The sequence below is a fragment of the Lotus japonicus genome, chromosome 5, assembly GCF_012489685.1.
Source record: "Lotus japonicus ecotype B-129 chromosome 5, LjGifu_v1.2".
Taxonomy (NCBI): Eukaryota; Viridiplantae; Streptophyta; class Magnoliopsida; order Fabales; family Fabaceae; genus Lotus; species Lotus japonicus.
The window spans coordinates 61857838-61877204 of NC_080045.1; the positions used below are offsets into that span (position 1 = coordinate 61857838).

The 19367-nt window shown below is 33.7% G+C and overlaps 4 protein-coding genes across 4 annotated transcripts; 2 read left to right on the top strand and 2 right to left on the bottom strand.

Annotated features, from left to right (window-relative positions):
- Nucleotides 1–1698: 1698 nt before the first annotated feature.
- Nucleotides 1699–4873, top strand: LOC130717828 (remorin-like). Its single transcript, XM_057568203.1, has 5 exons — nucleotides 1699–2229; nucleotides 3524–3574; nucleotides 3662–3749; nucleotides 3969–4050; nucleotides 4476–4873. Exons 1-5 carry the CDS (start codon nucleotides 1998–2000, stop codon nucleotides 4668–4670), a joined length of 648 nt encoding a protein of 215 aa, XP_057424186.1. The 5' UTR covers nucleotides 1699–1997; the 3' UTR covers nucleotides 4671–4873.
- A 455-nt stretch (nucleotides 4874–5328) lies between these two features.
- On the bottom strand, nucleotides 5329–8368 carry LOC130717824 (transcription factor MYB17-like). Its single transcript, XM_057568198.1, has 3 exons — nucleotides 7596–8368; nucleotides 6735–6864; nucleotides 5329–6193 (listed from the first exon to the last, which is right to left on the bottom strand). The coding sequence occupies exons 1-3, from the start codon at nucleotides 7726–7728 to the stop codon at nucleotides 5521–5523; spliced, it is 936 nt and encodes a 311-aa protein (XP_057424181.1). The 5' UTR covers nucleotides 7729–8368; the 3' UTR covers nucleotides 5329–5520.
- A 1664-nt stretch (nucleotides 8369–10032) lies between these two features.
- Nucleotides 10033–12321, top strand: LOC130717827 (25.3 kDa vesicle transport protein SEC22-1). The gene is made up of 5 exons (XM_057568202.1): nucleotides 10033–10319; nucleotides 10825–10985; nucleotides 11176–11319; nucleotides 11449–11519; nucleotides 11719–12321. Exons 1-5 carry the CDS (start codon nucleotides 10126–10128, stop codon nucleotides 11821–11823), a joined length of 675 nt encoding a protein of 224 aa, XP_057424185.1. The 5' UTR covers nucleotides 10033–10125; the 3' UTR covers nucleotides 11824–12321.
- A 186-nt stretch (nucleotides 12322–12507) lies between these two features.
- On the bottom strand, nucleotides 12508–14877 carry LOC130717825 (transcription factor LAF1). The gene is made up of 3 exons (XM_057568199.1): nucleotides 14654–14877; nucleotides 13877–14006; nucleotides 12508–13433 (listed from the first exon to the last, which is right to left on the bottom strand). The coding sequence occupies exons 1-3, from the start codon at nucleotides 14787–14789 to the stop codon at nucleotides 12878–12880; spliced, it is 822 nt and encodes a 273-aa protein (XP_057424182.1). The 5' UTR covers nucleotides 14790–14877; the 3' UTR covers nucleotides 12508–12877.
- Between the last annotated feature and the right edge of the window lie 4490 nt (nucleotides 14878–19367).

Below are 19367 nucleotides of genomic sequence, written 5' to 3' on the forward strand. Positions count from 1 at the left end.
ACGAATATAACAATGAAACAATTGTAAACCCCTGCACAATCGCAACATCGAAGTGACGCATGTGAAACTTGTGAGTTGTAACGATTTTAAACCTCCATAATTATATGTCCGCAGTCCGCTAAATGACACCCGGCCGGGAGCACAAATTTCTGTATATTAAAACCATTAATTTGAAAGTTTGGAAATGTTCATATGGGGGTGCCAGCTGATATCTTGTGAATGTTCAAGAACAAACAATACCTTCTGGGAATATCCCATTTCAGTTCAAATAAGAGTACGAGGGACTTGAATGATTCTTCACGTGAAGTTCCATGATACCAACAGCTTGGAATGGAAAAATAATCACAAAGACATTTTTGTCGTCTCTGAAAGAAGGAGCCAGCCAACGCAAGTGACACCCAAACCTTGGTCCCCTTTTCTTCTTAGCCTTGAATCATTGGACATTCACTGTATGCTGTTGCTACCTTTGGTATATTATTTCTCACTACCTTATAATCCACTTTATATTCATTTCCACGATTTTACAAGAGAAGGCAAAAAATGAAGGTACTTCATTTTAACTCTTACTCCAATTTGAAAATGAAACTAATTGACATAACATAATGCTTTTCTAGTTTTCTTAACACCTTTGTTTTTTCCTGGTGAAAACGTAGGGGCAAAAGGCTGAAGACACAAGTTATATGTATAACGAAGAAAAGGTACAAGCTAGCTAGCGTACAAAACAGGTATAGAGACACAAATAACAGCATCAAATCAAAGGGAAACCTCTAAGGAAGATATTTTCTACTTAGTTTTATATATATTTAAAATGGTGACACTTGTTATCATCATATTTCTCAAATCATTAATCTATTATTATATTAACTTAAGCCAACACCAGCTTCGGACAATAATTCAAATAGTGGCAACAAACAGAGCAAGCGTGTGAAAGGAGGCCAGGGTGGTGTGACTTAAGAGGTCCACAACTCATATCCACTTTCATACGACAAAATTGAATATTCACTTTTATAGATAGGCTAATCTGGATACTTATCCTCTGATGATGTTGCATTATGCTTTCTTTTACAAAGTCTAAGTAACTTTTCTTTAATTAGTTGTTCTGTTAATTGAATTTTTACTTTATTTAATTTAATTAAGAAATATTTAAGCATTTATTTTATGTTATAATTAAAATAAACATTTGTAAAATGTTTATATATTTTTATTAATCTTTAAAATTATTATATCAAATAAATAGATTTTAAAAAAAAGCTTTTTTAATATTTTCTCATTACTCACTATTTATTACATTTTTTTCATTTCTTTTTCTTCTAGTTATACATGCCTGAGTTTCTAAATTAACATCAATACATGGCTGAAATTCTTCATTGCTTATCCATTTGCTTTGCTTATTGGAAGAGTGCTGCCTTTCAAGTTTCTTCTTTATAAAACAAAGTAACAATTGTGTTTTTAAGCGAGTTATTATTCATGCGAAACAGTTATATTCGAGTTTGAGAACTTTCATGAGAATTTTATTTATATAACAAATTAAGTAAATAAGAATTAACTATATATACTTTTCATTAAAACAAAATATAAATTTATGTGTCATATAATAATAACAATATATTCACTCATTAAAAAAAATTAATTATTGATTAATTTAATTTATTGAGTTTATATGAATACAAGATTCTATTCTATAGAAATGTTTGTACACAACTGAGGCTGTCTCTATTAATGTGCTGTGCCAACTCATTGGAGGGGAATTGTGTTTGTACCTACTACATCCACCCAGCTAAGCTTTTGGTATTTCAGTTAACAGTTACTTCCTTCAACCACAATATCCCAAGTTCCCAACCAACCAACCCTTTCCCTCTTCTCCTATTTCTAGATCTTTTCCTCTCTCATATCAATTGCCATGTTTTTAACTTTCCTATAAAAATATCTCTGAGTTTTGTTACAACACTTCCCAATTCCCATCACTTTGTGTGTGCAAAGAGTTCTAAGTTTGAAAGATGACAGAGGAACAACCAAAAAAGGTAGAATCTGAATCACCATCAAATCCTCCACCACCAGCTCCAGCTCCAACTGAGAGTACTCCTGCACCTGAAGCTGAAGCTAAACCAGAACCTGTGGTTCATGATGCTCCAAAGGAGGATGTGGCTGAGGAGAAATCTATAATTCCACAACCCTCTCCTCCAGAAAGCAAGCCTGTTGATGACTCCAAAGCTATTGTCAAAGTGGAGAGTATGACACTTTTTTTCACTTAATTGTTATTAATTCTTTATCTGCTCCTAAAAGGATTGTATTATATGTGTTTAATCAGTTGGTGAGGAATTGAATTCAAAAGAAGAAGAAAAAAAGGAAAACTGATATAGTTTTTATGTGTTATGCTTTATAACTATCTGTTTGTCTTTTTTTAAAAACTGGTTAAGGTGACCACTGATTAGTTTTGGATTTCCATTTCAGTTACATGGTGAGTTTAGCATAAGAGAAACAGTTGTGACATTTTTTTTTCAAAATTTTTTCTTCAGTTTTTTTGGCAAAATTGACTTAAGGGTCTCATATTCCTTTTCCTCTGTCTCCTGGTATCTGTTTCTCTAACAATTATAAACAATTTTTGTAAATTAATTATACTTTTAGGGAATAGTCTTTTTTTTTATCTACCATGTTTCCTAAAGGGGTTCTCGAAAGTTGACAAAAAAAAACCAAACTCATTATTTACTAAGTTTATGTTTAAAAACATGCTTTACTATTTTGTAAACTACTACTCAGTTTCTTGTATTCAAATTGCTCTGTGTCTCACCATCCAACTGCATGCTAATTAAGACTTGGTATTCAAGTAAAGCTCCAATTTTTGCATATTAAAACTCAAAATATGTGCAAATTCAAAGGAAGAAAGTCCTTCAATTGGCCTTTAATTATAATAAAGCTGTTCCTTATGATTATGTTAAGATCACCAATGTTGACATTTTCCTTTTCTTTTTACTTGAGTGACCTTTACATGGCCTTGAAATTCAAGTGTTATCTTGCATGAATTTTTCACTTTTGAGCCACTTATTTAGTGGCCTCCTGTTTTATTCTTCAGGCATATTTTACTTTTGGTTAGCAATCTGAGCTATACAGCTCAATTAGAACAAGAGAGAAATTTTTTCATATTTGTGTTGCAATGGAACCACTCTTTACAACTAATAGCATGTGCGAATCAGTTTCTCTTTCCACATAATCAATTATTACACCCAGAAGTTACTCACATAATCTTCTTCCCAAAACTAATTATGAGTATAGAATTTCATGTAGAAAGGTTCCAAAAAGGCACTAAGCAAAGCTTCAAATGTCTATTCTGTTCATAGCTACAAATAGTTGCTTTCACATTTTCTTGCTTTGTAATTCATGCCAATGTACAACCAAACATACGCTTACTTATTGTCCCTTTAATTCACCATACTGTAACTTCCTATTTAATCATCATAGTTATTACCATAAAACATAATATTTATGTTGATATTGTGTTTATTGTTGTTAATTTGGTTACTGTCAGAGACTCAAGAAGCTGCAGAAGAGAAACCACTTGAGGGCTCTATCAACCGAGGTATGTCATTTTGTCAGTCACACTTGATTTCCCTTTATTCACTTCATATACTGACATTACATACTATGTTATCTCATTCTTCCTCAGATGCTGTGCTTACAAGAGTTGCAACTGAGAAGAGGCTGTCACTAATCAAAGCATGGGAAGAAAGTGAAAAGTCAATTGCAGATAACAAGTAAAAGCTTGCACCACCTGCTTAAGTAGCTATGCTAGTTTCATATTTTAAGTGGATTCAATTCTATCAAATATGGATTTGCAATTAGAAATATATGAAAGCAATTTGTTTAACCAAATCAGCTATAGTTACTGCAACATCAGATGTTCATAGTATTTTATCAGGATTTTGTTATTCAACAAGCTTTTGATTATTTGTCTAAATGAATTTGGTGGACAGAGCTCACAAAAAGCTTTCAGATATTTCAGCATGGGAGAACAGCAAGATAGCTGCTAAGGAGGTTGAATTGAGAAAGATTGAGGTATGAACATTTTCCCCCTCAACCCATAGGGAGTTCGGTTTGCTTTTTATCTCAAAGAAGTGTCAACGTCCGTTTGCACTTGTTTTAATGTGTATCCAAACCTATGTTATAACTTGTAACATATATTGAATTTGTACAATTTCAATATATGTTACAAAAAATGTTTATGTAAGGTCAATCAGGATTCAACATTTGAGTTTAATAACTATGCACACTGATGGTGTAAAAATACAGACATCCAATCAAGATTCAACATTTTGTCACATCATTGATAAAATAAGTATATAGAAAAAGAAATGTCAAAATATGATTGGATATTTGTGAAAAACTCGTTATACTGTCACGACATATTTGTGAAATGCCAAAGATACGACACAAATGTGGCAAAAGATAGGGGAAAACAACTGACTTTTCACTGTGAGCAGGAAAACCTGGAGAAGAAAAAGGCAGTATATGTAGAGAAACTGAAAAACAAAATAGCTATGGTCCACAGGGAAGCTGAAGAAAAGAGGGCATTTATTGAGGCCAAGAAAGGGGAAGATCTTCTGAAGGCAGAGGAGTTAGCTGCAAAATACAGGGCAACTGGAACAGCTCCCAAGAAACCCTTTAGTTTTTTCTAATACCACAACCCTCTAGCCTGATTCACAAAAATGTTGTTGCATTCCTTGTCAGTTCATTAGTCAGTACATGTGTGTGATTTGATTGTCTTTTTGTGAGTTTTAGTGCTTTCAATCTATTATGTGTGAATAGTTATACATATTGGGGGTGTATATACCTACCATTTACTCAGTCTGAATAAAATTGAACTATTCAATTTGTGTAATATGAATTTCTTGTGGCATTAAACCACTAACCCATGCCAGTCACAGATGGATAATTTTGCTAAGCAGGCAATTCATCCAATCCAAGTACTAATTATGCCACGACATAACAGAAAGTTGAACCTTTTTGTTTTATGATTTGAAGTTCAAACTGTGTTTCTCAAGTTATTATTGCCATGTGTTCAAACTTAGTATAGTACAACCCCCATCATTTGACACATTTAAGCCCTGTACATTTTTTTTTTGAATAAAACACACATTAAGAGCTCAGAGCAGTATATACTCATAAGTCACAAGTAGCAGTTGTTGAAGGGCAAGAACAATATCATTAACTCTCATCCATTAATGTAACTTTTGCCATAAAGTTGTAAGCAAACTTGAACTCTAGAAACTATTCCTCTATCTACCCTTTCCCCCCTCTAAACCAACAAGCAACTAGCAAACAGATCCAGATTCATAGAGTCAATTTTCCTAAATTCACTGCAGTCACGGCTTTGTAGAGTTGTGAAATAAGGGCTCAAGTGAATTTAGGAAATTTCAACAGCAGGAAATCCCTACAAAAAACTCAGACCCTAGGCTGCATTTACAAAAATGAAGAAAATCATACTATCAGATCAAAGTATTGCCTTTCCCTAAGGAGAAGATAATCTTAGTCAAATCTACCATCAAGGAGATTCAGAAAATTGTCTGTTTGTCCCAAGAATCCTATATCACCATCAGGAATATCTAGCAGGTGCTTTAGTGCAGAATCAGAAGTGTCAAGAAATTCATAATTTCCCGACTCTAACACAGCTTTATCATCTTCAAGCTTTGGTTTGTAGCTACTTGCTTGTTCTTGAATCATGTTGACATCTTCAAGCTTTGCTATGTGGCTACTGGTTCCAGTGCTTTTCCCTTGCAATGAGACATCAGAACATGACTCCAATTTCGATGATGATGATGATGATCGTGATGCTTGTGAGACAAGGATTTCACACACTAATCCTTCCTTTCCCTTGAGCATGCGAAATGACTGCCCAACCTCAGAATGCCAAAGTTGAAGGATGTGATCAGGGCATGTTTTCCCTGCTGAACATGGATTGAGCAATGAAGACTCCATTGACAACCTTGCCTCTGCCTCAACTCTGGCACTCTCCCATTGCACCATATGGCGCGTAGAAGGAGATTCAGAGTGGACCTTGTTTCCATCAGGAATCACAGATGGCTGTTTTTCCCCTAGGGAATGACCAGACCGAAGGAAGCGTTTCTTTATATGGGTGTTCCAATAGTTCTTAATCTCATTGTCTGTTCTTCCTGGTAGTTGGGATGCTATAGCAGCCCACCTAAAAGAATGTATGGTTACTGGTTACATGCAAAGTAAATGAATGTAACATCAAAAGTATAGATCTATACAACCAAATATTGAAGTACAATCAAGAAGTGACGGGGATTTCATTTTCTATTATGAAATTTGAAAGTGCATGTTTGTAAACAAGCCCTTCTGTAGTGAGTAGCTTCTGAGTTTTCTCAAAATAGATTCTAATGAAAGAAAAGCTGATCCAAACATGCTAAAAGTTTTCCTTTTCTTAAGTTTTTGGTCGATAAGGATCCTTGGTGACAGAAAGTATTAAAAGAATGGCAACAAAATGAGAATATGAAACTCTGAAATTGAACCAGACTCTGTTCAAAGATGTCACATTTTTCCTTACAGCAAGATTTTAAAACTAGCAAGCTTGAAGGTTTCATAATTTAGAAGCATGCGACATGTTCACTGTTCAACTTATGAGCAAAATGAACCTTCAGAACCAAGAGGGGTTGGTTATATCACTTATATGAATGAATTTACATGTTCATGAAAAATCAGCAAAAGGTGCGGTGTGGTACCTGTTGCCAAGCAAGCCATGAAGTTGAATAATAGTACTTTCTTCTTCATCAGTAAATGGGCCACGCTTGATGCCAGGGCGAAGATAGTTTATCCACCGAAGTCGACAACTTTTTCCACATCGTAGGAGACCTAGTTGTAATTATACATTCACTAAATGAGTTAGATTTAGGGCCTGTTTGTCATTGAGTTTCAATAGATAAAATCCGTAATCCACCTAGGATAGAATCCTTGGACTAAGTTAGATTCATGTCTTCACCTTTCTTCTCAACAGTGTGTCAACTTTTCCCTCTATTCATAGCATTTCAAATCCCTCATCCAACAAGGTTTTGCAAATCATTTTACAAAGGGGAAAGTATAAGTGAATCAAAATATAACATATGGCAACAAATTTTGTTATAGTAGTAGATATTGAGTGACAATGTAATCAAATTAGCAACATAGCATTCACATTAGCCCATTGCTGATACACTAATACTATCATAACCTGCACTAGAGGAAGGAACTGTATTTAACACCAAAGAAGCACTATTACACGCAGAAATTGCTACTAAGAGAACAGGCACAAGCAACAAAGAAGTTTTCTTCATTATTAAAACAAGGACATATTGTGCTTGGAATTTCTTCAACTAATTAAGGTCTATAACCTTGAAGAAATGAAAATTGCAGTTGTAACTTGTAAGAAAACAACAACACAAACTTTTGCCCTATTCCTATGTATCTTCCAAATTTTCCAAATACTTCTAGAAAGAAAGGAACAAAAAAGGTGGGGGTCACACATAAAGCACCTCACAAGAAAAGCAAAATCAGAGAAGAAGAAAATGATAAAGAAACTACAGAAAAAAGGGCATAGGAAGCTGCACCTGCATGTTTTGGAAGTGAACGCCAGCTTCCATGACCATGCTTCTTGATGTAGTCAGCTAATGCTTCATCTTCTTCAGGAGTCCAAGCACCCCTTCTCACTCCATGTTTCTCACAACAAGGTGCTTTACCCATTTTCCACCAACTCACCCCCTAACCACACACCCCAACAATAAATTCACCACATTAATAACCCAAAGTTTATTTTTTTATAGTATTTCTGAACATTAAATACCATAACTTGCACAAACAGATGAAAAAAAAGGAAGAAGAGTGTTGCAGAAGGAAACCAAGTTAAGGGTTATAAATGCATATGAACAGGGCGGCTAAGAGGGTCAGGGTGAAATTGAGAGGTACATTTATACCCTTGTGGTTATTAATGGTGAAAATGCAGATGAGAAGAAGGAAGAAAAAAACAGAATTGAAGCTGGGAAGTGAGGGTTGCAGAAAAGCCCCACTGAAGAAAGAAGCAGCACTCAACCCGAAAAGGGTAATGTAATCAAGGCTTGGAGATGCAGAAAACGAGGGTGGCAATGAATGAAGGAAGAAAAAGGGTCCACAAAAATATCATCATCCCTTGAGGACAGTGCTGTGCCTGTGATCAGTTTGACGTCATGGTTTGAGAGTTGTTGAGTTGAGTGAGTGAGTTCAGCTGGTTCAGGTTCAGGTTCAGGAGCATCCTTTTGTGTGAAAAATGAAAATGAAGCGGTGGAGAGAAGAGAGAATGCAGAAAAGACAAGACAGTGATGTGGGAACCGTATCTCTAATCTAATGAATGTTTATTGGTTAAGGTGCAGAGACGGTGTTGACGAGGTGCATTTATCAGACATCAAGAGTCAAAGGACCTTAGCTTCGTCAACTTGTTGCTTCTTGCTATTGTCTTTTCTGTTTGGGACCATCTACCAAAGAGCATCCACATCCACAGTAACATTATTTGATGGTCAGTAAACAACATACATTTTTTTTAACCGTGAGGACAGATGTCGATGACACTCTAAAAAGCTTAAAAAATAAGGTTTGATGGTTCTATGAGGGACCACCACAAAAATAGTAACTTGACGACACCACATAGACAACAACACACCACCTCTCTTAAATTGTTGTGTCGTTGCTAGTAACTTTGTGGATCATTTTGCCTTAGGGTTGGCAGATTTGATTCTGGCCCCACAGCGAGAGGAGCAACGGGTTGGGTCGAGGTCAGTGATGAAGACGAACATCTTCAATAGTGATGAGATGAGGCGGAGGTGGAGTTCGAAGGTGAGAAAGGTGTCTAGTGAAAGCCAAAGATGATGAGGAGACAACAGAGTAACGGTGGTGTGAAGGTGGAGTTTGAATGAGGAGAAGGCGCCAATGCATAAATCGAAGACGGTGTGAAGGTGGGGTTTACCGACAAGTTTTTTTTGTTGGTAAGTTACCGACAGTCAAGGTCGTCGGTAACTTGACTAGATTGACCAGGGAAAAACTCCCTCGATCGGGTTGAGAGTGTTTCGCTGATGGAAGGAACTTCAACTCCTAATTCTTTACGACTCACGTGACAATATCACAATTCTTAATCGCATAAGTTTAATATTCATATTTATGTTCTTAATGTACTAAAACAATTGACATTTATTAATAAGATATTTATCAAATGGTGAAAATTACTTAATAAATTACAAATAGAGATTTCAAAATCCAACAAAGTGATCATTTATATATCTTAGATGACTAAGTTGATATAAATGTAAAATTTGAAGGTTTTTCAAAATTCAAATTGCATCATACTAATAATTTCAACATTTGATAAATATCTCATTTATGAAATGACAATTAATTTAATAAAGGACATAATAAATTAAAATTTAAAATTTTGCCCACGGAAGAAACATATAATCAATAGTAAAAAAATACTAGTTCGTTCAAGCACAAAATACAATACATACAAGACATATATTTACAATATTCTTAATTTAATCAATTAAGTACATTTAACTGTTGCATGCTAACAAGTATTAATTTCATATTTTTATAATAAAACATTCTCACAAGTATACGATCTGATCTGTAGTAAACATAAATATATTAACATCAATGAGCCTCTTAAGCGCTAACTTGAGTTGACACAACTAACCGTAAATTCCGAGTTTAAATTTCACCTCTCGTACTTCCGGAGATTATCCAATTTACTTGTAGTGACTCTTGTATAATCGTTCTGTAATTTTTTGTACATTTACCTCACCTCAACATTTAACTCTTGTACAAAATTAATGCACATGTTAGAGATAAATTATCCAATCTTACAGCACAAAAATACGTTTATAATTGATTTGACACCATGTTATGTTTTCTGATATGGTTCCTATTGCACACACTAGGAATAACTTCTTTTCCAAGTTCTCTGACTCATCCCTTTGCCTCAAATATTCTATAAAGAGGCCTTATAAATACATCAATCTATCTTAGCTTAATTGCTCAAGTCATTCATAAAAGAGAAAACCAATCCATTGGAATTAGAAAGGGAAGTTTTCAGAGACTGGTTTTAGATTATAGGATATGGTTAAATTAACTGTAGTTGGAAGGGCAAGCGATGGATTACCTCTAGCACAAGGACTGAGATACACGAATGAAGAGAATGGCTCCTATCTTTCATGTTACAAGCAACAAGCAGAGTTCATTCTAAAAGAGATTTCAAAGGGAGCCTTGATGGCTTCCAAGATGACCATTCGCATTGATCATTACTGCTTCAAGTATCCTTCCTTTTTCAATTTTCATATTGTTTGTTATTCTAATTTCTTTAAAATTTTGTTTTATCCTTTTATTGCTGAAGTTGTTTTCTTGCATGCAATTTTCTTGTTGTTATGTTTCATATTCTTCAATATTTGCCCTTTATCACTAAAGTTGAGCATGTGTTAAGTCTATTGAACATTTTCCGTCCCAATCAAACATTATATTCTCAAATTATCTCTCATTATCTATTCTATCAATAAAATTTTAATATGTCAATTAAAAACCATCATGTAAGCTAGTTTATAACTGACTCACTCATGTTTTTTTAATTGACATGACAATATTTCATTTGTGGGACGAGTAATTGATGAGATGTTGTTCCTTCACATCTATGCAGAGTTGAGCATGTGTTAATTCTAATGACATTTCACACATACATCTGGTTAATAAGTGAAACTTTCATTTTTGTATCTCTTGTTGCAATGCAACAAAATTTGATCATGGTAATACTTTTTTGGTATTAAGCTACCTGGTCGAGAAGGGAATTGTTTTCATTGTTTTGTGTGAGTCCACTTACCCAAGAAAACTGGCTTTCCATTACCTACAAGACATCCAAAAGGAGTTTGAAAAGTTTGATAAAACCCTTATAGGGAAAATCACAAAGCCATACAGCTTTGTCAAATTTGGTAATTCCCTTGAGCCATTTCTCTGCTAAAATGATATCATTGTCTTGCACTAGGTGTTTCAGTTTGGTAACTAAGAAAAATGGGAGTCTTATTCCCTTTTCCTTCCAACATCTTCTTTTGTAACTCTGAAATTTTTGTTCATTTTGACCATATTTCCTTGCCAAACAAATCACAATTATTTCTTTGTCAGATGGTATAATTGCAAACTTTAGCAGACAATACATTGATACAAGAACTCAAGCCAACCTATCAAAACTTAATGTTAATCGGAAAAGAGAGTTAGATGTTGTTGCTGAAGACATGTCCAATATTTTAGAAAGGAGGAGAATTTCAGGTAGCATTTTCCACCCTCCTCAATTGTTCATATTGATACTTCTGATTATCTGCACTAAGAAGCATGTACAAAGTGAAAAAAACAAGTTATGCAAAAAAAAAATGACATGGCAATATCTTGTGATGACAGAAACAATGAGAAGGTTATCAAATACTCCTCAACAACCTGCATCTTCAATATGGGGCTCCCCACGCCTTGAGGTATGGTGTGTAGAAAATTAGAAACTAAAAAGCAAGATATTGAGTTAAGTGTCTTACGGTGCATGTTTGGAAATTCTTCTATAATTAATTTTAAAAGACAAAATCTATTATGGCTTATTTGAGTAGCTTTTAAGGGTCAGAATCGATTCCGTAGAAACGTAAATTGATCCAAATATTTTATTATTCTGTTGGAACACAGGTGATTGCAATGAAATGGACACCTATCATGATCATTGTCATTAGTTCAGTGGCTCTTTTGTGGGCTAGCTTAGTCCTCACAGATGACTATATTTTTCCAAGCTGACAGATCCTCAGATCAAGATATAAAGCGATATCAGGACTAATTAAAATATGTCATGGCCCACTAGTGTGAAATATGTTACAACTTTGATGTTGAAAAGAAATAAAGATATGTAAAGTGGCCCAATGTCATTTCTTCCCCAGCACATAATCCACAAAGACAGAAATTGGAGATGAAGAATCTTGATTTGTCATGAAGTTTTGCTCTTTGGATTGAAAGTGACATCTTTCATTTTAAATGAATAATTTATGAAACATGGGGATGTATAAATGTGTTAATGAATTATTTATGCAGCGTGCGGATGGATAAATGTGATAAGAAATTAATTATTTGTGAAGCATGCGGATGTATAAATGTATTTGATTTACTATTAGAAATGTGAACCTGGGTAGTACTACACTACTACTAGAAGATATAGAGCCCAAAGGTTTGAAAAACTTTGCCCTATATCCTCTAAATGCGCTCAATGACGCTTGTGATGTCATACTGGTGGTTGGGTATAGAATTGCAATCGAGAATGTCTTTACTTATTTATTATTTATTAAAAATGATGGTTAGACATACGGATTTTAGTGACACCTTTTGGACAAAGTCAATAACACTCGTTTTAAACCGTCACAAATGTTTGTAGAACTTAAAAAGTACCATTAATGTGTATGTCTATGTCTCTGGAAACTCATCAACACGTATAAACCAATGTGTACTTAATTTGAAACAAAATTACATATGTATGTGCATAAGCAACTCTCGAAGATTAACAATTAATTACGAGTGTAGGGTATTCTCTTGAATACATTTGAATTGGGTAGGAGTGTAGTACATACACATTGTATGGAAGTATAGCTTTATAAATGCTTAAGTTTCATCCTTTTCTGTATGTTAGCTAAAAATAGTTCTTCCTTGCTGACCTGACTCGGAAACTTAGTGTATGTTTAGGTACTAGTTGAGTCCAACATGAATGAACTTCGATTCCAATCTATAAGAAGAGTTTGTTCAAATTTTGTCTTTGAAGTGGTTTCCATTCGGGCCAATAGATATCCAAACATGGCTTTAGCGCTCATACGTACATTGCATTATTGCTCAGGCTGAAATTGCTACTAAAGTCAACCTCAGGTATATAATGGAGGAAGCCATTTCCCACCATTTGATTTGCAAACTTTAGCTGTGAATTGAATATCTCAGGGGCTGAAATGTTAGTCAGAGTATTGTGATACTCTCCACCAAAGGGCATCTCTTGTATATTATCATACACTGCCTTTTCTTGAAAAGTTGAATTTTGATCAAATCCATTTCTCAAGACTAGAGAGTCAACTGAATTTGCAGAGTTCCCACTGTGTACATGATCCAGTGAAAGCCATTCAGCAAATAACAGTTTTGGTAAGGAGCTTTGAGAAGCCTCTTTGGTGAAGAGATAGTTCTGTGGGCCTTGAGTTGCAAGGTTTTGGACAGAGGGTGAAGAATCCATGGTATCTGAGCTTGAGCTAGCATGTTGAATTTGTTTATGAAATTCCAATTCCTTTGCTTTGGCCACTCTCTTTTTCAAATATGAATGCCAGTAGTTTTTAATTTCATTGTCTGTCCTTCCTGGTAAATGTTGTGCTATCTGTGACCACCTGACCAATTATAGTATAAACAATCAATTTTTTATTTATATTTGAATGTAATTTGATAATAATTGATTGAATTATGTGAAGGAAAACAAGTGAATTTTCAACTTGCTCCTGAAAGATTTTACTGTTGGCAATTTAGCCTATGAAAAAAGGAAATACGTTCAATTTCTGAATGTGTAAAACGTCAATCAAATTGACTGAGGTTTTAGTTGACTAAATTTGACTGTAAGAAATAACTCGAGTGAGGTTTTATTCAGGAACTTTTGAATGTATGTCCTTATTTCAAATACTAACTTGCCTGGGACAAAATCTTTCAAGGTCCAAGTTGACCATTGAAAGAAAAACTTCATAAAGAAATTATTTACTTCTTTCACTTCACTCTTTCTTGCTGGTTAAATTGAAATTATTAAAAATGAAGTAAAAGTATATTTACTCCTCTTCCTTACTTGTTGCCTAACATGTCATGAAGGGTAGTGATTGTCTCCTCTTCCTGTTTGTTGAGCCTCCCTCTCTTCAATCCTGGCCTTAGATAGTTGATCCACCTCAGTCTGCAACTCTTTCCATTCCTTTGCAACCCTGTATGTATATGTAATTGCAGTTCATTAGGTAGCACAATTGAATATGTCCTAATATGATTTTTTTTATCAAAATATAATGACCTATTGTTTGGATTTTTTGGCCTTAAAACTAATTTAATCCAACCTGCAAGAATTTGCAAATGTAAGTTTAAATATGTTTTTGGTTCCTGCATTACTGGAAATCATTGGTGTTAATCGCTCTTTGTGCATTTGTTTGACTTCAGTCTCTATTTTTTAAATATTTATGTTTGAGTCCCTGAGATGACCAATACTAAAAGAAAAAATAATTTCAATAACTGAAATTCACTGAAAGAATAGTTCTCGAAATTGTCATTTTCTTTTGGTATTGGACTGAATATAACTATTTCAAAAATACAGGGACTGAGTCAAACTAAAAATAAAGAGGGATAAAAACCAATAGTTTTCAATAATGGCAGAATCAAAAACATATTTAAGTTAACAATACATCACCTTTTTTTCCTATAGAATTGATTGAACAAATTATTAAAATTAATTCAACTTGAGAAAAAAACTTAATGCAGATATACAAAGCTAAAATGTCTTCATTTAATAGTATTACAGTAAGAACTGGGAATAATATTCCTCTGATATACAAAAGATCACAAACACAAAAAAGAAACCAACCTGCATTAATGGGGACAGAGCTCCAACATCCATGACCATGCTTAAGGATATAGTTACTAAGTTTGTGGTCTTCTTCTGGTGACCATAACCCTTTCCTGTGTTTTGGTATTGCCTTCTCTAGTGGCTGGAACCCCATTTTGTTTCCCCTGATAGAAATCCACTTCAATGATACTCTTGGATTTTCTGAAACAGGAATACAGAACAAACTCAGAGAAAGAGAGGGGGGAAGAAGAATATTTGATATGGAAACAGTGCACAAGCAGATTAATATATATAAAGCAGGAAATAGTCATGCTAGTGCATTTTGATATAATCTATTCACAAAAAAGCGTTGAAATATAAGCCAAGAAACTTGTCTTAAAAAATTAAATCTGTCTTTCCCCATGGGTTGAAAAAGAGTTCTACCTTAATGAAATTCACCCTTCCAGACTGAAAAAGGGTGCCAACTTGGAAAATGTTGGAACTTAAGGTACATTGTTTGACATGTTTATCTGCTTTGATCCTTTATCAAAATTAGTAAATCTCATGTTCAAAGTCCCCCAAAAGTTACATGACTTTTTTTTCTTAAACTATTGATGGAATTTGTCCTTGTACTCAAATGGCCTATTTGAAGTGGTCATGTTCGATTTATCTTAAACAATGTATACGGTTAGAGTCTTATGAGTGGAAAACTCATGTTTATAGAGTTAATCTCATTGTGATATGAATGTTTCTGATTCAAACAAAACTACCTATCGTGCAAAGAAAAGACATATTTTAAACATTTAAATAACAAATACTACCAGAAATAAATCATATGGTAAAACACTACATGTTGTCTTTATTATCTTGGCTCCTTGAATCTTTCTCTTCCTCTACATGAAAGTCTTATTTTATGTTAAAGGCCTTGCTATGGATATAAAAAGAGACTTCCACCTTCACCTACACCATAAATTAATCTATGATCAAACTTCATTTTGTTCTCTAGCCAGGTAGACTGAATTGGAGTGAGGTAACACTATGAATGGAGAAATGGATGAGATTATTCCTTGAGGCATTGTACTTGTACACCTAATAACTTAGGCTTATTGAGGTCAACATTGTCTCTTGCCGACACATTCTCTACCGCCCAAGAGCAATTAACAAAGTACTGTATATTATAAAACTTGATCATCAGATTACAAAATATGCAAATACTACAGACTTCAAATCCTATAAGCAAATGCTTCCGAGACTATGGATTTTGATTTTAATCATATCATTATTCTGCAAGTGTCTTTTAAAATTCTATGAAATGCATTTCAAATGGGGCAATATTTTTTCAATTACATCATCAGCGTATACTTTGGTTTAATCCACATTAATTCAGTGAAACTGATTTTTTTTTTTATAACTTTGTTCCTAATATAACAAAATACCCAGAGTAGTTCAGTTGGCAACGTAAACAGAGTATGTGGAAAAAGCTTTTGAATTTGATCTATGCACAATACATCTCGGAGAATAGATGTAGAGAGTGTGACTAAATCTTAAAAGGATGACTGGATACATGTTAGTATATATTTTATACCAAAAGGTTATAAATTAGCTGGCACATGGACTTGTGTAAGCCTATCATGACAATTATACAAGCTAGGTAGTAAGGATGATCACATTGATCACATTTGATACTGAAATTTTAAAATGGAATATGAGATTCCCTGTGTATATATCTTGGGGTAGGTAGTGTCCCTTCAATTAGGCAGTACCAAAGCAAAACAAGCCATTGACTAAGAAAATTATCCTCAATTAGTTCAGGAATCCTCGTGAGACAAGACAAAGGTACATACATTCATAGTTGCTGAAGAAATTTCCACGCGCGTCTGTTTGTATTGCATTATTCATTATTGAATTGATTAATTAAGAACTTGGAGAGATTAAGGAATCACAATTATTGTTCATAATTGGACAAGGTGGCAATGTTTTGGCTTATAAAAAAAAGAAAAATTGGACAAGGTGGCTTTCTAATCAGTAAACTAAACAATATTATATGTTTACATTTAACTGGTGATATTTTATTTTATATCTAGTAATGATTACTGTGCCGATTGAATGAAATTTTTAATGATCGCCTTTTTTTGTTTATCTTCCTTGGTTTCAATTTTTTCTTGAAATAAAGCATAGAGTTCTATATATATATGTATGCAACGGCAGTCACCAATTGTATTTTAAAGTTGTGGTGGTTTAAATTATTTTATCAACTCATATGATAATGTGAATGAATTTTTAAAATGTGATTAATTGACATAATAAAAAATATTTATTTTGTAATATTATTTTTAATGTTTTACACACTCATCCAATTCAATTCTGTCTAATTAAAAAATATTTATTAATTTTATTAAAATTTAAAACGGAATTTACATATTGCCATTGGGTATCAGGCATCAATTTAAACTCAACAATCTTTGAAAGTCTCTTTGCCAGATTACTCTTGAATCAAAACAGATGTTTAAAATCTGTAGAAGGGCATAAAAAATTGTCACGCATGGTTGAAAGTTAATTGGTCTCTTCAGATTAGCAAGAAATTTGTCAGTTTGTGAAATAATAATATTGATGACAACGAAGAAACATAAGAAGCTTCTGCCTTCTATAATTGCCGTTTAAATTAAATACGACTAAACCTTTTCAAGTTAAGACTTGTAACCAAATTATCCAACAAAATTGTAGACGGCAAAGCAAAACTTGAAGCACGCATGCTGTGGTGTAGAGAGGAGGATAGAGCTTTTTCATTCTGCCTAAACTTATGGAAGCATTATTTATCTTAAATACTTAATTATCTGCCTAAACTTATGGAAACGATGAAGAATCATTATATTATCTGCCGACTAGACCTTGCTGGGAAAAAAGGAATCTCCCAATTGTTGTATAATTGAGAGTTATTAACTTATCAGAGCCTCGATTAGGTGATTGGATCGGTTCGACTTGAAACGGCTATGTGACCGGTCCGAGCTGCGTTAGATCAGAAATGCAAGCGGACCAGTACAACTTAGTATGACTCAGCCGGTTTTAAATAAAATTGATGGCTCGGCCGAATATAAACCTATACACTTGCGTGTTATTTAAAATTAGTTAATCATAATTAAGTTAGGATCAAACTCAATAAAGAGTTCGGGTCGACTCTAGTACTAAGAGATATTTAAGTTCATGCTCCCTCTGGTATCATGTATCATCTATTTTATGTTATTGAAGTTTGGTTTCTAGCGTAGACATTTCATATGTTTCATTGCAGTTTTTTGCAAGGTGACTCACCAAAATTGTATAGTTGTCAACTCCAATATTAAATAATAAATAATGCACATGTAATCATAGTACTACCCAAGTTCTTTGTTTACTCTGAGTTTTGTCATTTAATCCTAATACAACTTAATGTATCTCTAATCTTCCTCCTTACTTTTTATGAAATTATACTTTTTTTTTTTAAACTACTTTTTATGAAATTATACTTAATTCATTATTTTCATATTTATAGCATAAAAGAGAACTTCAATAAGAAAATTCCAAGATCTTTTATATATGTTTTCCACAAAACTAATTCTAAAACATTTTTGGTTTGTTCCTCACACATTGTGTGGCTTTAATACATCAAGTTTATATAAAAACAAGTCAAACCCAAATATCTTGCATCAATTATTCCCTCAGAACATTAAATAAAAAAAGTGGAACTAATAGGTAAGCTATATAATACATAGACATTAAAATTGTTATGTTGCAATTGGAGTTTTTTAATTTATCTACTCTCGAGTCAATTGTGACTTTGGAACACAAAACAAGAAGCACTATCTGGATCAAGTTGAGGTTTTGCCTCTCGCAACCATAAATTAATACAAGAACCATGTGCCCTATTCGATATGATGCTGCAAACATCCACTAATATGCTAACAATATTTCTTGAAGGTTGAAAGGCAGAGTCAACTTTTTGTTCATAGAGCTTGTATTTAACTTTTTGCTTCTAAAGCTAGTTGAAGGTTGTATGAGTAGAAACCCACATTAACTAAAGATATAGCTAAAGAAGACATTGCAAATGGTACAGAACTTTTTTATTCTACCCCATGTTAGCTTTTAAGGTAGATTTAAACTTAACCCAAAATATAAGAACCTCTAGGTTCATTGTTGGGTCTCTCATTGAAGTTTATATAGTACTTGACCAAAAATAAGAAGTTTATAGTACAAGAATCCACTTAACTCATGGTGGTAAAAGAAATATTAATGAAATTAATCTGGTCCACATACTGTCTTAGGAGAAATTGATGAAGTTAATTTAGCATCCTATATATTCCATGATGGGGATAATGGTATTTATATAAAAGTGAGGCTTTTTATCCATATGCCTAGTTTTGGACATGAGGGAGTGTTAAGGTTCCTACATCAAGTGTTAAGGTTCCTACATCAATTTCGTTGAAGAAAAAAAAGATTCCTACATCAACTAGAGATATGATTAGAGAAGGGTGAGACAATCTTCATGCCTAAGGTGGTTTTTAGCGTAGTGCGACACAAATTTATTTAGACTTGAACTACCTTGCATATACATGCTTTGTCTTGTACATTTTACCACATGAGTGTTGTATTGTGATTTCAGATGTGTATAAATTTTGGCACTAAATTCCTTTCATCAATAATTTTGCCTACGTAGTTGATGATCTTGGGTTGATAATCTCAATATACCAACCCATAGCCCAACAAATTAATACAGATAGAG

What these genes read in the sequence shown, in the direction of transcription:
- LOC130717825 (XM_057568199.1), bottom strand. Translation starts at nt 14,789, where the DNA reads ATGGGGTTCCAGCCACTAGAGAAGGCAATACCAAAACACAGGAAAGGG. An exon ending in CTCTGTCCCCATTAATGCAG is followed by an intron (nt 14,007 to 14,653) that starts GTTGGTTTCTTT and finishes ATATACATACAG; the next exon opens with GGTTGCAAAGGAATGGAAAG. An exon ending in CATGACATGTTAGGCAACAA is followed by an intron (nt 13,434 to 13,876) that starts GTAAGGAAGAGG and finishes ATAATTGGTCAG; the next exon opens with GTGGTCACAGATAGCACAAC.
- LOC130717827 (XM_057568202.1), top strand. Translation starts at nt 10,126, where the DNA reads ATGGTTAAATTAACTGTAGTTGGAAGGGCAAGCGATGGATTACCTCTA. An exon ending in ATTGATCATTACTGCTTCAA is followed by an intron (nt 10,320 to 10,824) that starts GTATCCTTCCTT and finishes TTTGGTATTAAG; the next exon opens with CTACCTGGTCGAGAAGGGAA. An exon ending in AGAAAGGAGGAGAATTTCAG is followed by an intron (nt 11,320 to 11,448) that starts GTAGCATTTTCC and finishes TTGTGATGACAG; the next exon opens with AAACAATGAGAAGGTTATCA.
- LOC130717824 (XM_057568198.1), bottom strand. Translation starts at nt 7,728, where the DNA reads ATGGGTAAAGCACCTTGTTGTGAGAAACATGGAGTGAGAAGGGGTGCT. An exon ending in TTCACTTCCAAAACATGCAG is followed by an intron (nt 6,865 to 7,595) that starts GTGCAGCTTCCT and finishes AATTACAACTAG; the next exon opens with GTCTCCTACGATGTGGAAAA. An exon ending in CATGGCTTGCTTGGCAACAG is followed by an intron (nt 6,194 to 6,734) that starts GTACCACACCGC and finishes ACATTCTTTTAG; the next exon opens with GTGGGCTGCTATAGCATCCC.
- LOC130717828 (XM_057568203.1), top strand. Translation starts at nt 1,998, where the DNA reads ATGACAGAGGAACAACCAAAAAAGGTAGAATCTGAATCACCATCAAAT. An exon ending in TGAGGGCTCTATCAACCGAG is followed by an intron (nt 3,575 to 3,661) that starts GTATGTCATTTT and finishes ATTCTTCCTCAG; the next exon opens with ATGCTGTGCTTACAAGAGTT. An exon ending in TTGAATTGAGAAAGATTGAG is followed by an intron (nt 4,051 to 4,475) that starts GTATGAACATTT and finishes CACTGTGAGCAG; the next exon opens with GAAAACCTGGAGAAGAAAAA.